The sequence below is a fragment of the Carettochelys insculpta genome, chromosome 22 (genome assembly GCF_033958435.1).
Source record: "Carettochelys insculpta isolate YL-2023 chromosome 22, ASM3395843v1, whole genome shotgun sequence".
In the NCBI taxonomy this organism is placed as follows: Eukaryota; Metazoa; Chordata; order Testudines; family Carettochelyidae; genus Carettochelys; species Carettochelys insculpta.
Window position 1 is genome coordinate 20,059,957 of NC_134158.1, and position 14,898 is coordinate 20,074,854.

A 14,898-nucleotide genomic window follows, 5' to 3' on the forward strand; every position below is an offset into this window, starting at 1 on the left:
TAGAAGTACCGACGCTGACAGAAACAACCAGCAAACGGTTCCCCTGAAAAGCCAGGTTTCTACCCAGGCAGAACCAGGGGGCAGGGAGAGACCCAGGCAGTAAGGGAGATGGCGGGAGGAAGAGGGGCACACCCTGGCAGTAACGGACTGTGGGGCAGAGACAGACCCAGGCAATAATGGGGCGGCTGAGTTATCCCCTCCCTAGCACAGACAGACCCCAGATACAGACCAGACACCCAGGTTAGCTTCCAAATGGTTTATTTGCTTCCCAACCAGCAGCTGGGGGGCGGGGGTCGCTCTCAGGCCCTGGGAGATCAGGGGGATCTCAGCGCCAGCCTGCAGCGTGGGGTGGGGGTCCCCTGGCCCCTAGCGGAAGAACGCCAGCCGTCCCCGCAGCCACTCCTCCGTCAGGTCCTCTGTGGTGCGGATCTCAAACACCTGGGGGTGGGGGTGAGAGACGGATGGAGCTGGCTTAGGTTTAACAGCAGGGCGAGGGGGCTCCCCCAGAAAGGAACCTCAATTCAGAAGCGCAGATGTGGGGGTGGTGGCTTGAGGGCTCAGCTTGATCCCACCTCTAGGGGCTGAAGGATCCCAGCCGGGGGGCAAATCCAGGCATGATTGCATGTCCCTGCTAGATGGGGCAGCCTGCCCCCTGCCCCCCCCCCACTGGGTTAGGAAGAAGCAAAGCAGGGCAGAGGGGAGGGGACACTGATAGCCCCTTCCAAAATGGACCAGAGAGGGAGGGGCAGAGAGGACTCCCTCCCTGGCAAGGGGGAAGGGGCTGCAGAAAGCGGGGGTCCCTGAGGTGTCAGCACTGCCCAAGGGGAGGACCTGGGGCAGGTGGCACTGCCCGGCTACCTTGGTAAGCTCGGCTGTTTGCACCAGCCTGTTCTTGCTCCCAGCGTACATCATCTGCTGCTCTGGCTTGCATCCTGCCCCATGGGGAGAGACAGAGCTAGAACCCAGGAGTCCTGATGCCCTGCTCTAACCATTAGACACGACTCCCCTCCCAGAGCCAGGGCTACAACTCAGGAGCCCCAGCTCCTGCTCCCACCCTGCTTTCCATGCATGAGACCCTCCCCTTCCCCCAACCCAGGGATACAGTTCCCTTCCCCTCCCCTCCCCGCTTTCTAACCATTATACCCCACTATCCCCAGAGCCAGGGACAGAAATAGGAGTCCTCCCGCTCTCCTTTTCTGACCTCTGGGCCCCACTGGACCCGCCTCTCACCGGCTGGGCTGGAGAAGATGAAGCAGAGTGGGTAGGAGATGCGCCCGTCATCGTGGACATATTTATAACTGTACACCACAAAGGTGACCGAGTCAAGGAAGCAGCAGCATCTCTGCGGAGCTGGGCCAGTGGGGAGAGGCACAGAGGGGAAAGGGGATGGGGCTGTCCAGCCTAGGGCCCTGAGAACCTCCTGGGGCACAAATGGCTCCCGCCAGAGCCAGCCTAGAGCCGGGGGCACATGGGGAGGAAACGTCCACCTGCTCCCCACAGGGCCAGCCAAAATCAGCGGGGACAGATGGCTTGGGAGCCCTTTCCCAGCTCTTCCAGCAGCAGGCAGCCTCCCAAGGGCCATCACAAGGTACTGGCACACTCAGCCAGACAGCGTGCGTGGGGCAAGGGACAGAGGTGTATGCCCAGAGCCCAGCACCCCTCTTCTCCCAGGGCCTAGGGAGCCCCGGCTGACTCCAGAGGTCCCACCCACCCACATATCCCCGGTGCGCACGCCTGGCACCAGATGCCCACTCTGAATCCTGCAACAGAAGGATATCGGGGCTGACGTTCCGGCAACTCGCTCCTGAGCTCCTCCGGAGAGATGTCCTGTGAGAGAGACAACAAAGGCTGCATCAGCTAAAGGGGTTGTCAGGGTGGGGAAAGGGACAAGGAGCCTCCCCATCATTTACCATTGAAGGACTGGGGAAACTGAGGCAAAAAACAGGGCAGGGATTTGACCTAGGTCGCCCAGCACATCAGTGGCGGAGCCTGGCTTAGCAGCCAGAAATTTTGGCTCCCTACCCTGCCTGGCAAAGTGGTTGCAACACAGTCTGGGCCCTGGGAGTCGGGATTCCTGCATTCTCTCCCCAGATGTAAGAAGGGAGTGGGGACTAATGGGTATAGAAGGGAGGACAGGGAGTCAGGACTCCCAGGTTCTGTCCCTAGCTGAGGGGGGATCCAGGCGGCCCAGTGGATTAGAGCAGAAAGTGCCACTCAGCATACAGACAAGCAGGGAATGGGTGAAGAGAACAGCAGCGGGGAGACTTCCGGCAGCTGTCAGGGTGCGGATCCAGAGGCATTGCTTTCCTGCGGCATTTTGCCCTCTGGAGACCCACTCTGGGGTGGTGCTGCTCCCCCAAAGGCACCTCCCCATCCTGGATCAACAGGAGCCTACTGAAACCCTGTCTGAAGTTGCTGGCACTGAAAGAGGCATCTGATTGCTCTTTCCTTTGCAGCTGGCCCTCAGGCCATTCCTGGAATCACCACGTGCCCTGGGATGAGTTTACAGTCGTGAATTCCGAGCTCAGCCCAGGGGCATCGGGTGCCCAAATCATATGGGACACGGAGCCATGCTCCCTTCAGCAACAAAGCTCTTTAGGCGCCTAACTCCCCTCGGTCTCCGTGGAAGTTAGGAGCCCAAACACCTTTGTGGATCTTGGGTAGGGTGACTGTCCATCCTGTTTTCGGCGGGTCAGCCCCGTTTCGGGAGCCGTTCTGGCATCCCCATTTATTTTGCCACAGGGGCAAATTGCCCCGTATTTCAGAGTGGGCCACCAGCTTCCCACAGCTGGGGGAGCTGGGAGCTGGAAGCCAGACCGTGCGGCGGCTCAGCTGCTACCCGGCTTCCCCCAGTGGGGGCTGGAGCTGAGTCGGTGCTGCAGGGGTTGGAGCAGGTGCCACAGGTGAGTGGTGAACTGGGGCTTCAGTGGGCTGGATCTGGGGCCTGAGTGGTGGGGGTTTGAGTGAGAGCTGGGATTGGAGCCGAAGCTGCGGGGGGTTGAGCCGGGCTGCGGAGCTTGGAGCAGGAGCTGGGGGAGCTTGAGCCAGAGCCGCAGGGTGGGGTGAACTTTGCCCGCAGTGGGGTTGGAGCCAGAGTTGCCCAGTGACCCCCAGCTGGGGAAGCTGGGAGCTGGACCTGTGTGGCAGCTCAGGCTGTCACCCACAGCTCAAGGAAGCCGGGAGCTTGGCTGGGGGGTGGCAGCCCTGTTCCTGGCATCCAGGCAGGGTGACCATCAGTCCCGTTTTGACAAGGGGTCATTCCCTTTGTCCAATATTTGGCTGGGGGAGATATGGTCACCCTAATCTCAGGCTAAACAAGCAAGTGGGGTTGAATGGGTCCAGTCCTGCCAGCAGCCCTGTTTGAAACCTGGGGTGCTCAGGTTGGACAAACCTAGTCCCAGGAATGCATGCTCCATCATTGAATATATCCCCTATTTTTAGGGTTCATTGCCGTCATGCTGAGAGGCCGGGGCCCTAGCAGGGCTTTTCTGAACCTCTGGATTCCTGCATTGCTCTCCCCTCTCCCAAGCTAGACAGAGGAAGCTCTCTCCTGGGAAGCCTTGACTCTGGAAAAGATCTGGGGCCATGGTGGAGAACCAGGAGAACAGCAGCTCCCAGAGTGACACGGGGGGCAAAAGAGCTAATGCCACCCTGGGTTGTATAAACGGGGGAGTCCTGGGTAGCCACACGGAGGCTCTTTTTCCTCTGCGTTGGGCATTGCCGGGATCATAGACTCATAGAACTCTACCACTGGAAGGGCCCTCGAGAGGTCATCAAGTCCAGTTCCCTGCCCTCATGGCAGGACCAACCACCGTCTACTCTAGACCGTCCCTGATAGATGCCAATCAAACCTGCTCTTAAATACCTCCAAGAATGGAGATTCCACAACCTCCCTAGACAATTTATTCCAGTGTTTGACCACCCTGACAGTGAGGAAGTTTTTCCTAATGTCCAACCTAAACCTCCCTTGCTGCAGTTTAAGCCCATTGCTCCTTGTCCTGTCCTTAGAAGCCAAGGAGAACAATTTTTCCTCCCTCCTCCTTGTAATCTTCTTTGAGGTACTTGAAAACCACTATAATGTGCCCGCTATGTCTCCTCTTTTCTAAACTAAACAAGCCCAGTTCTTTCAGTCTTCCCTCCTAGCTCATGTTCTCTAGATCTTTAATCAGTCTTGTTGCTCTTCTCTGGACCTTCTCCAATTTTTCCACATCTTTCTTGAAATGTGGTGCCCAGAACTGGACACAAGACTCCATTTGAGGCCTTATCAGCACAGTGTAGAGCAGAAGAATGACTTCTCGAGTCTTGCTCACTACACATCCCAGAATCATGTTTGGGTTTTTTAGCAACAGCAGTCATACCAGTGATTCATATTTAGCTTGTGGTCCACTCTGACTTCTTGATCCCTTCCTGCAGGACTCCATCCTAGGGAGTCACTTCCCACTCTGTATGTGTGAAACTGATTGTTCCTCCCTAATTCGAGTTCTTTGCATTTGCCCTTGTTGAACTTCATCCTACTGACCTCAGACCAGATCCTGAGTCCATGTTCATTTCCCCCCAGAAGAGGAAGCTAGACAGATTCAGACTGGAAATAAATCACAGTATTGGAACAGGCTGGGTAAGTAACAGCTGCAACGCTCAGCCAAAGTTCGTGGGGGTTTTCCATCACTATTGTCAAATCAAGATGGCATGTTTTCCATAAGGTTTTGCTCCAGGAATTATGCAGGGTCAGGTCCTGGCCTGCGTTGTACAGAGGCAGGTTAGACTAGAGGGTCTCAAATGTTCCCACTGGCTTTGGAATTGCTGACTAAAGAAGTTCCTCCGCTAACTGGCAGCAGAAGTAAGTTGCTATCTTCTGTACAGACCCGCCAGGAACTGAATTTGAAACCAGTGGGAGAAACTGATAGCAAGAAGCTGTGAGCCCTAATGGGCAGAGTGCCAGCAGGCTCGCACTCTGTTTCAGTGTCGCTCCAGGTGAGTCACGGCCCTGCTCCATGCCTCAGTTTCCCCTTCTGTGGAGCTAAAGATATTGCTCCACCAGTGTAAAGTGACTCACGTTCTCCTCTCATCAGCGCTTTGGGGACTGGCCTTTCTATGCAGTTTTTACATACAGGACCTATATCAAGGGAGCCCATTCAGTTGGTTCTGGATCAGTCCTAGTTCTCAGGGCAGTAACTAACTCAGGCCTTGTAGTCGCCATGGTGGTGGGGTTAGCCTCAGCGGTGCAGCAATCCCCTTTCCAGTGCAGCAAGCCGGAAAGTGTGTGGCAACTTCCTACCGACTGTAAAAACCACAAGCCTGGACTGGATTAAAGATGAAAACAATTGGTGCATGCAGCGCGCCTCCCCGGGGCTGCTGCATTTGGCGATAAAGTCAATTAATGTTCCTCCTGCCCGTGTCGCTTCTCTGCGCGTGGCCGGGAACGCACAGGCAGGCCATGGAATTCAGAAAGCAAACGACTGACAGGGAGCGGGGTGGGCGCTAGGGCCGCACGAGGTCCCCTGAAAGGCTGGGTGCTCAGCTCCTAGCTCTGCACTGAGAGATGGAGGGGGGAGAATGTGTGTGCACTTGTCTGGGCATGTGTTTAGGTATGCTTGTGTGGGGGTGTGCTGCACTCTGCTGGAGCACTGGGCACCTGCGCTCTGTGTGTGTGTGTGTGTGTGTAGGTACATGCGGCCCTGGGCTGGACCCACTGGGCACCTGCTGTGTGTGTGCGTGTGTGTTTGTGTATGCATGTCATGCTGCACTCTGCTGGAGCACTGGGCACCTGCTGTGTGTGTGTGTGCGCGCGCGCGCGCAGGTGCATGTCGCCCTGGGCTGGAACATTGGGTGCCTGCTCTGTGCAGGTGCATGTGGCCCTGGGCTGGAACATTGGGTGCCTGCTCTGTGTTTGTGTGTGTGTATGTGTGTGTGCATGTGGCTACTGCCCCCTGCCAGAGCACTGGGCACCTGCTTTGTGTGTGTGTATGTGTGTTTGTGTATGCGTGTGCATGTGACCCTGGGCTGGAACACTGAGCGCCTGCTGTGTGTGTGCGTTTGTGTGTGTGCGGGTGCGCCCATGCTGCCCTCTGCTGGGGCAATGAGCACTTCTTCTGAGTGTGCAGGTGCATGTGCTGCCCTCTGCTGGAGCAAATGGGACGTCCTTTGTGTGTGCCCTGATCTGTGTCCCTTCTGGAGGGTTTGCACTGTGCTCTGGGGGGTGTCTGCTGGAGGGATGAGGAACTCCATGTGTGTGTGTTGCTGCCTCCTGCTGGAGGGCATGAGCCCTGCTCTGTGTGTGCAAGCTGGAGCAATTGACACCTGCTGTGTGTGCCGGCAAGAGAGTGAGAGCCCTGCCCTGGAGTGGAGCCAATCAGACTGCCAGCCCTGCACCTCTTAAGCAGCACTCCCACGGCTGCAGCTGCAGGGGCTTCGGAGGCAGGACGAGTCAGGGTCTAGTCCCAGGGCACCTGGGAGGAGCTTGGAGCAGGTACTGAACTGGGCTTTCCGAAAGAGGCCAGGAGAAAGGAGAGAAACGTCCCCACCTGGAATTCCTCCTCCAACACAACCAGCTGCCGCTCCTTGTCGATCTTCACTGGGGAGAGAGACAGAGCAGGGGTCAGCAGCTTCAATGAGCTGCCCCGGCCAGGCTGTGTTGCCTTCCCCAGGGGGGAAGCTGAATAACCCCAGGCAGCATGACAGCCCCACTCTGCACAGCGCCTCCTGCTGGGACTGGAGTAGATGGGAATCCACCCCACTGCCACCACCCTGTCCCACAGTGCCCCAAACTGGGACTAGCTGGGATTCCCACCCCCACAGCCAACACCCTGCCCCACAGCACCCCCTGCTGGGACTGGAGTAGCTGGGAATCCACCCCACAGCCACCACCCTGTCCCACAGTGCCCCCTGCTGGAACTGGGACAAGCTGGGATTCCCGCCCCAGCAGCTGTGCAGGCTGAGCAGGAGATAGACCAGCCTGGGGCAGATGAGATGGAGAACAGCCGGGGCTCATTTCCAGGGGGAGGGAGCTGACCTGGGGACACTCACTGAGGATAGCTGCGTTGTTGGTTTCCTTTCGAAAGCGGAATTTCCTCAGCTTCTCCGTCAGGGCGGGATCCACATCGCACACTACCAGGGAATCCGACTGCAGAGAGACTGTCTGTGAGCAGGGCAGGGGCTGGGCTGTGGGGGGCCTTCATACCCTGCTGGACCCCCAACCCCATCCTGGACAGGAGGGGAGCTGCCCCTGAAGCCAGTGGTCCTCCACTGCACCCCACAACGCCTGCGTGAGAGGAGGGAAGGATGTGGCCGCCGGGGTGTGGATCCAAAAAGTTACCCGGTCTGTTCATCGGTGGGTTGTACATGGAGAGACGAGCCAGCCAAGAAGTGCATGCACATACATACACGCGTATCTCCCCCCTGCACACTCGTACATGTTCAGCCTCATGATAAGTCGCTTTGCTGGCACAGCCGTTGTCACACACATCTGTTGTCACTCACAGACAGCTATTGTCACACACAGCCACTGTCGCACACACACTCATGCCCATTATAACAAACACAGTCATCACCACACACTTATCAAGCACACAGCCATTGTCACACACCCACACTCATGCCTATTATCACATACAGCCATTGCCACACACACTTATCACACCCACAGACCTATTGTCACATACACTCGTGCCTCTTCTCCCACACAGCTGCCACACACAACCATTCTCACACACCCACTCATACTTATTTTCACACACAGCCATTGTCACACAACCACATCCCTAGTGTCCCACACAACCATTCTCACACACAGACCCTCATGCCTATTCTTACACACACATTATCACACACACAGCGGTAACAACCCTAAATAGATGCATATGTTTCAACAGAAACTTGTATTGCCATGTATCTTTCGATTTCCCTGTATTACCCTGTATCTTGATAGGATTCACAGATGCTTTTTATCTAACTCCAAATTGTACCTAAGACTTCATTTTGAGGGATACAGTCTGCTGTATTTTAAATTACTTTTTAAAGCCTGTAACCCTTGTGCTGTCTGTATGAGGACGGGGGTTGGGGGGTGAGATTCGTCTGCACGTGTGAATGTGGATGCTTAGAGAGTTATCCTCTGGAGCCCGCCTGTCCAGACAGCAAAGACTTGGTGGCTGAAGAACAATGGGAACTGGATTCTGCAGCAATAACCCACCTGGAGAGGAAGATTAAGTCCCATCTGCAGATGATGAGTTATGCAGCAACCTAGGCCCTGGGAAAGGATCTAACCCATCGGCCATTGACCGGTATCAGAGAGGTCACCGTGTTAGTCTGTAGCTTTGAGAACAACACGAAGTCCTGTGGCACTTTATAGACTAACAGATATTTTGGAGCAACAGCTTTCATGGGCAAAAACCCACTTTGTCAGACGCATGAGATGCATCTCTCTGCCATTGACTGGTGCATGGGGCAGTGGGGCAGAACCAGAGTGATGGACTGAGCCATATAAAGAGGTGCGCACCACAACAGGGTTGGGTTCTTCTCATCTTGTCAACATCAGAGCATGGATCCGGATTAACAGAACCTGGCTCCATGCTCACATCTAATTCAGCTGGCCAGTGAATTAGAACGAGCAACTTTGGGTAACTAGAAGTAGCCACAAGGCGGTGTGTACGTGTGTGTCTGTGGGTAACCTGAGTATATTACATGCATATCAAACGATAGTGCTGTATTCTCCATAAACGCTGTGTTCTTGCCTTATCCCTCTGAAAAGATCCCATGTGCTTCTTGTAAGCATAACTCAGCCACTGTCACACACCCACACTCCTATGGTCACACACACAGCCCTGGGTGTGGCTTGATACGCAGATGAACAATGAAGAAACTCTCCTGTCCCCAGCCACTTTTCTGACCACCTTTGACCCGGATCGTGGGAGGGCGCCTGGCTCCCTGCTAAGCTTTCGCTCTCGCTGCCAGCTCCCCTCCTACCTTAGAGGGGCCCAGAGGGCAACTCCCCTGACCATGGCTCCTGTCTGATTCTCCAGGTCGCGGGCACCTTTTCCACACCTCCCTCCCACCGCTCCGCAGACACTGCTGGAGTCACTCACCCCCTGACACCTTGGAGCAGAAGGCCCCAAGCTTCCACCCACGTGCATGTGACCTCCCACCTCCCCACCCCAGCTGGGCTAGGGCACTTGGAGCGGCAGACTCAGTTTGAGCACACCCCAAATTCTGGATCCCAGCTTTGCAGAGGCGCTGGGGGAGGGGACGTAATTCCTGCTCCATCAGCCCCCCGCCCCTCCGCAGTGCAATCCCCCCACACCACCACCTGAGCCCCTGACCCAGAAGCAATGTGTGGCCTAACCATTTTGCCGTGGACTCTGCCTTCCCGGTGCTGGGCGGTCTGGCTCTCTGCTCTCCTCGCTGAGGGCTGGGCCGGCGCTGATCCTGTGACAGGATGCTCAGAGCTCAGTGCTCCGGTCGGGGACACTCTGACACCACTGATCTGCAGGGGGAAGTGACGGGGTGGGGGAAGGGAGGTCAGGAAGGGTAGGTATGGAAAGAGAAAGGGGTTCGCCCTCCAGGGGCTGAGAGGGTGTGGAATTGTGGGGAGGGGTGCGGGCAGGACAGCACAAGGGGTGACTGGGACGTAAAGGGGCAGAGATGGCCGGGCGCTGTCCCAGGGCGCTCACGGATCTCCTCATGTGCCACCACATCCTGTTTTGGATGAACTGAACCAACTGCCACCTCCTCCCCGCCACAGCCAACTTCCCATGTCCCATGGCTTCGGCCACACCCCACACCTCGCATGCACTTTCACACCAGGGCAATGGGGTAAATCAACTGCTCCGGAAGGGGGAATGCCCAAGGCACAGCCCAGGGCCTAGTCACACTCTTAGAACTGTGTATTATGGGAGAGACAAGAGACCCTGACAGAGAGCAGGAGTTGTGCCAGGCACTGCTCAGACCCTGTCCGAGATTAAGGCCCTGTTGTGCCACGTGCCACCCAGGCCCTGTTTGAAATCAGGGCCCTGTTGTGCCAGGCACTGCCCAGATCCCAGCCGAGATCAGGCGTAAAGTTACCAACTCTCCCAACCAGATGGGTTGGACACCATTTGCTGCAACGTGTTTACAAGAAGTTATTTTGGCAGGGATTCTACCTTGCTGAGTTCTCGTCCTTTCACGCCCCCAGCCTTCGCTAGATACTTCACATCTTTTGACTGAAGACCATCTCCAACCATGACCTGCTCCTGTGATGCCCCCGGGAAGACATGACCACTGTCATCATGAGAAGAGGCTGGAGATGGAGAGGGCACATGGTGAGAAGGAAGGCAGATGCCATTGTAAAGGTAGCACTTCGCTGGATGCCTGAAGGACGAGGGAAACATGAGAGGCCCAAGACAACCTGGTGGTGTACTGTTGAGGCAGCAGTGAACAGAATGAACTATAACTGGGACACAGTGGAGAAAATGGCCAAAGACAGACATAAGTGGAGGACCTTTCTTTGCTGCCCTAGACGTCAATGGTCATAACAGGCTTTAACTAACTAAGCAGCCTCCCAAAGAGGCATAAGTTAAGTGCGGAAAAAAAGACCGAAAGCACAGGCCACTCCAGGGGAACTGACAGTGCCACAGCCCTTTGGGTCTACAAATCCTGGTACTGCCCTGCTAGTCAAGTTCCTCTCTGGTGCCAGCTTCATGTGTCTAGTCCTGAGGGCCACATGGAGAAGCTTGGATGTAGGACCACCTCTGCCCTGCAAGGCTTCAGGCCAGAGGAAGGACCCAGCAATGATCTGTTTATTGATTTAAAATCTCTCCCAGTTTTGAAGCCATTCTCGTGATTTGTGGATTTTTGGGTGGGACAATGGTGAGATCGGGGAAGACAGGAGAGGGGAGGTTATGGGGTGGCAGGGGTGCAGGTGGAGAGTTGAGACACCAGCGTCCCCTGTAAGCTGAGCACATGGGCAGCCCCCCAGGAGAGATTCGGGTGCTGCCCAGCTGATTAGCACAGCGCCCACAGTCACCCGCCTGTTTCTCTCTGTGGAGCACCTCTGCAAAAGCCTTGGTGCATGGAAAAAATTAGAGGGACCCTTGGGTGGGGAGGGGAAAAAGGAGGAGGAGGGGAGGAGAGAATCAGACAGAAGAGGGGAGGGAAGGGAAGGGTTGAGAGGGGAAGGGGAGCAGAAAGGAGGGGGCGGAGGGGATGTAGGAGGGGGAGCAGCGGGAGGGAGGTGGGGGGCATAAGGGGTGGAGTGAGGGAGGGGAGAAGCGCAGGAGAGTGGTCCTAGGAATCCGCTCCTGCATCTTGGAGCAGAGGCCACTGATGCCCATTGGCCAGCGAGAGGGGCAGGAAGGAGCTGGGAGGGGAGAAAAGGGGGAGCAGGAGAGACGTGGGGGGTCTGGGAAAGAGAAAGGGGCGGGGCAGAAAGGGGTTTGGAGGAGAAAAGGGGCGGGGCAGGCGGGAGTTGAGGAGGGGAGGGGCACGAGGGACTTGGGAGGGGCAGGTGGAGAGGGGGTGGGGAATGAAGGTCTTCGTCCCGCCCAAACGACACTCAAAAGCCACAGCCACTTTGTACATCAACGAGTTGAAGCCACTCCATTGGATGTGGCGCTGAGGAGTGACGGGACCATGAGTCAATCAGAAGCTTCGGAGCCTCGCCAGAGGCTGAGGCTGGGTGGGAGCGAGTATGTTGCGCATGCGTACAGGCGCGCGACAGCCAGGCACCGCCCCTCCGGAGGGCGGCCGCCAGCTTCTGGTTGGTCGTCGATGCTGCCACTCGTCCTGTCGCAGCCAGTGGAACGGCGGCTTCGCGCTGACGCGTTGCGTGCCGTGCGCGCTGACGTTGCGCGGTGGGCTACGGTACGGGCGCCTCGGTGTGAGGCTGGCGGGGCCGAGGCCGGGGTTGGACGGGTCGCAGTGACGGTGAGTGCGGGACGCGGTGCCGCCCCTCCCCCATTCCAGCCCCCCAGGGCCCGCGCTGTGCCCCGCCCCTCCCCCACACTGGGGCTACCGACCCCCCGCCCCGAGTCATGGGCCCCTCCCCCAGCCTGGGTCCTCGCCCCCTGCTCCGATCTCCCACGGGCTGCGCCTCAGCCCTCCCCTACCCCGAGGCAGGGCCCCTCCCCCAGCCAGGGTCCCATGCGCCGACTCGGGCCCCACCCTTAGCTAGGGGCTGTTGCCCCCCCCGCCTCGATCTCCCACTGGCTGCGTCTCACCCCTCCCCCACCCTGAGTCAGGGCCCCTACTCCACACACCCCCCCGCGCAGCTCGGGGTCCCTCGTCCCGATCCTAGCATCTCCCGTGGCCTGTGTCCTGCCCCTCCCCCAGCCGCTCCAGTGCCCCTCCCCCAGCCAAGGGCCCTCCCGCCCTGATGCAGGGATCCCTCTGTGCTTCATCCCCCTGGCCCAGACCTGTTTCCTTCCCTCGCTGTAGCTCCCCTCTCCCTACATTTCCAGTCCCACGTTGATCCAGGTGTCCCCTGTGTTTGGTGCTCTCTGTTCTCAGATTCCCGCTTCCATCCATCCCAGCCAGTCCTGCCCTGTTTCAGGGAACCATTGCATTCCATCATCCCTGATTTCCCCCCAAAACAACCAGTCCTCCCACCTGGATCCTCCAATCCAGTCTGATCTAGGGATCCTCTTGTCTCCATCGTGGCCAGCCCCACCCTAATCTGGATATCTTGTGTATTCCATTATCTGTGAGCTAGATACCAGCTGTACTCAATTCAGCTAGCCCTCAGTTAAGGATTCTTTCTCCCGCCTTCAAAGTAGGCACCCTACACCGTCCTGCCCTAGGCTTCTTGCTTACAACCACTCCAGCTGGGGATCCGTTTTTCCTTCTCTGGATTTGTGCCCCCCTGCTATTTGGGGTTCCCCTATATTCCTTCATTTCTTGTCTCTCCAACTAGTGATCTGCTACCCCACCCTAAACCAGGGACACCCCCTTCCCATCCTCCAAAAATGCAATCCATCAGCACATCCTCCCTTGCTTCTCCTGCAAAGGACGTGATTCTTAATGACCCTTCACTATCCCCATGGAATCTAAAGCGCTTTTGCTAGAGGCTGCATCTCTTCTCCCCTTCTCTCAAAATGCACATGCAGACTCTAGCCAAATGTTTTCCCCATTTCTATGCATCAGGCAGAACACCTCCCATCTACTTGCTCTGATACCCTTAAGATGGTGACATTGCTCTCCAGTAGACATGGCTGCAGAAAGTTTGTTGATGCCCAGAATGCTCAGAGCCTTCACTTCTCCCTGGTTCATACTCCCCTCCCATCTAAAGCTCTGAGAAGGAGTTGGGGTGGAGGAAAGGTGTGGGTTTTGCGAGGGAGTTTGGCTGCAGGAGAGGAAGGTGGCGGGGGGCTTGGGTGCATGTGTGAACCCTGGGGGTGGGTGCTCTAAGAGGGCGTTGGGTGCTGGCTCTGGCCTAGGGCAGGGGGTGAGGGACCTGGGTGCAGGCTCTGGATGGGAAGTTGGAGGTGAGGACGGAGTTTGGGGACAGGCTTTGAGGGGCGGGAAGGGGTCTTAACTGCTCCCCTGTGTGGTCCCTTCCCCTTGTGTGCCCTCTGGCCTCCCTGCTGCCTGTGCCTTCTGCCCACACACCCTCGAGCCTTCCTGCTATCTCTGGGTGATTTAAAATGCCCTAGGAACAGCATGCAGGGCTGGTCGATGAGTAGGTTAGGCAGGGGGCTGGGCAATGAAGGGAGAGCTGGGGGCAGTGGGTGGCAGCCCTGGAGTAGAAATCTTTCCAGTGCCAGAGCATCATAGGCCTATGTAATATATCGCCTATGACAATGCCTTCTCTCCTTGTATGTCCCCGCGATCTTCCCATGGAGGCGATCTGTTCTCCTTCCCTCTTTGAAAGTGTTCCCCACAAGGCCTTGCATTCACCCAGCTCTCTAGCTCCAGAAGCTCCTTATTCCTGATACCCATTGCACATGCCACTAATGGTCCATTGAGTCTGTTTGGTATCTGGCCATCCTGATCCTAGTGTTCTTCTTTACCACCACCACCAGTGGTAGATATTTCAGAGACAGGCATAACCCTCCCTTACATCATTGAGCAATCGCATCCCACTCTGGAACATGCACATGCACTTCCTTCCTGGCCATCCCCAGCTGATTATCTTATGTCCTCGTGCTTTAGGGCCAAGCGTCCTTAAGTTTTTGTGCTGTACAGCTGCATTTCTTTCCTAATGGTTTCCTTTCTGGAATCTTAGTGCCCAACCCAATCGCTTACTCTCACGTGGCAGTGCATTCCATGGGTTAATTTTAAGTTACATTAACACCTTTTTTCCTTCTGTATGTTAGACATCTTAAAAATATACATAAGTACTGTCTGCACTATAGCAGGTCAGATCGGAATAGACAGGGAGAACCAAACTGGTTTTCCCTGGAGTTAGCCTTGTACCATAAGCCTGTGTCTCTTTCCATGTTTCAGATTTCTGCCTTGTCCTTTTGATTGTGTTTGTTGGTCTTCTTCAGTACCTTGTCTTTCTTTTTAACTGAAAAGAACAAACCGACTGCAGAGTGTATACATTGTCGCTGCTTTTTTATTGTTCACCATCACTTCCTTAACAGTGTGTTGTGCGGTTGTTAAAGCACAGTCCTGACAGTCAGGCACTGGGTTCCATCCTTGGCTGCGACAGCAAGGTCTAGTGGCTAGAGGAAGGGAGTGGGCGTTAGTACTCTTGGCTTCCATTCCTGTCTCTTCCACCCAGCCTTGCTTCATAACTTGCTCTTTCTCCAGGTGGGTTCACTCAGACTTCTTGTGCTTGGAGGTCATGGAAATACCAAGATCTAGAGAAGCGCTCAAGTGTGGTTCTTCTGGTTACCCAGTAACAAAGGTCTCCAGGCACCTCAAATGCTTGAAGGCAGGATTGAGCTGAAACAAAGTGGTTGGGGAGATGAGGGTACAGACTGGGGACAG

General features: G+C 56.2%; 2 protein-coding genes across 2 annotated transcripts in view; one reads left to right on the forward strand and one right to left on the reverse strand.

Moving 5' to 3' along the window:
• Positions 1-247: 247 nt before the first annotated feature.
• GMFG (glia maturation factor gamma) lies at positions 248-11,207 on the reverse strand. The gene is made up of 8 exons (XM_075016446.1): positions 10,131-11,207; positions 9,335-9,475; positions 7,024-7,120; positions 6,522-6,571; positions 1,778-1,827; positions 1,231-1,313; positions 859-932; positions 248-438 (listed from the first exon to the last, which is right to left on the reverse strand). The coding sequence occupies exons 1-8, from the start codon at positions 10,455-10,457 to the stop codon at positions 367-369; spliced, it is 894 nt and encodes a 297-aa protein (XP_074872547.1). The 5' UTR covers positions 10,458-11,207; the 3' UTR covers positions 248-366.
• A 595-nt stretch (positions 11,208-11,802) lies between these two features.
• The window catches only part of SAMD4B (sterile alpha motif domain containing 4B), a 37,292-nt gene continuing 34,196 nt past the window's right edge, over positions 11,803-14,898 (forward strand). The window contains exon 1 of the mRNA XM_075016553.1: positions 11,803-11,892. The gene's annotated coding sequence lies outside the window, so the exon portion shown is untranslated. The remainder of the gene's footprint in view (positions 11,893-14,898) is intronic.

Coding starts and splice junctions, on each gene's coding strand:
- GMFG (XM_075016446.1), bottom strand. CDS start 10,457: ATGTCTGTCTTTGGCCATTTTCTCCACTGTGTCCCAGTTATAGTTCAT. Junction 1,314..1,777: donor TTGCCGGAACGTCAGCCCCG/ATATCCTTCTGT, acceptor TGACTCGGTCAC/CTTTGTGGTGTACAGTTATA. Junction 933..1,230: donor CATCTTCTCCAGCCCAGCCG/GTGAGAGGCGGG, acceptor CCCATGGGGCAG/GATGCAAGCCAGAGCAGCAG.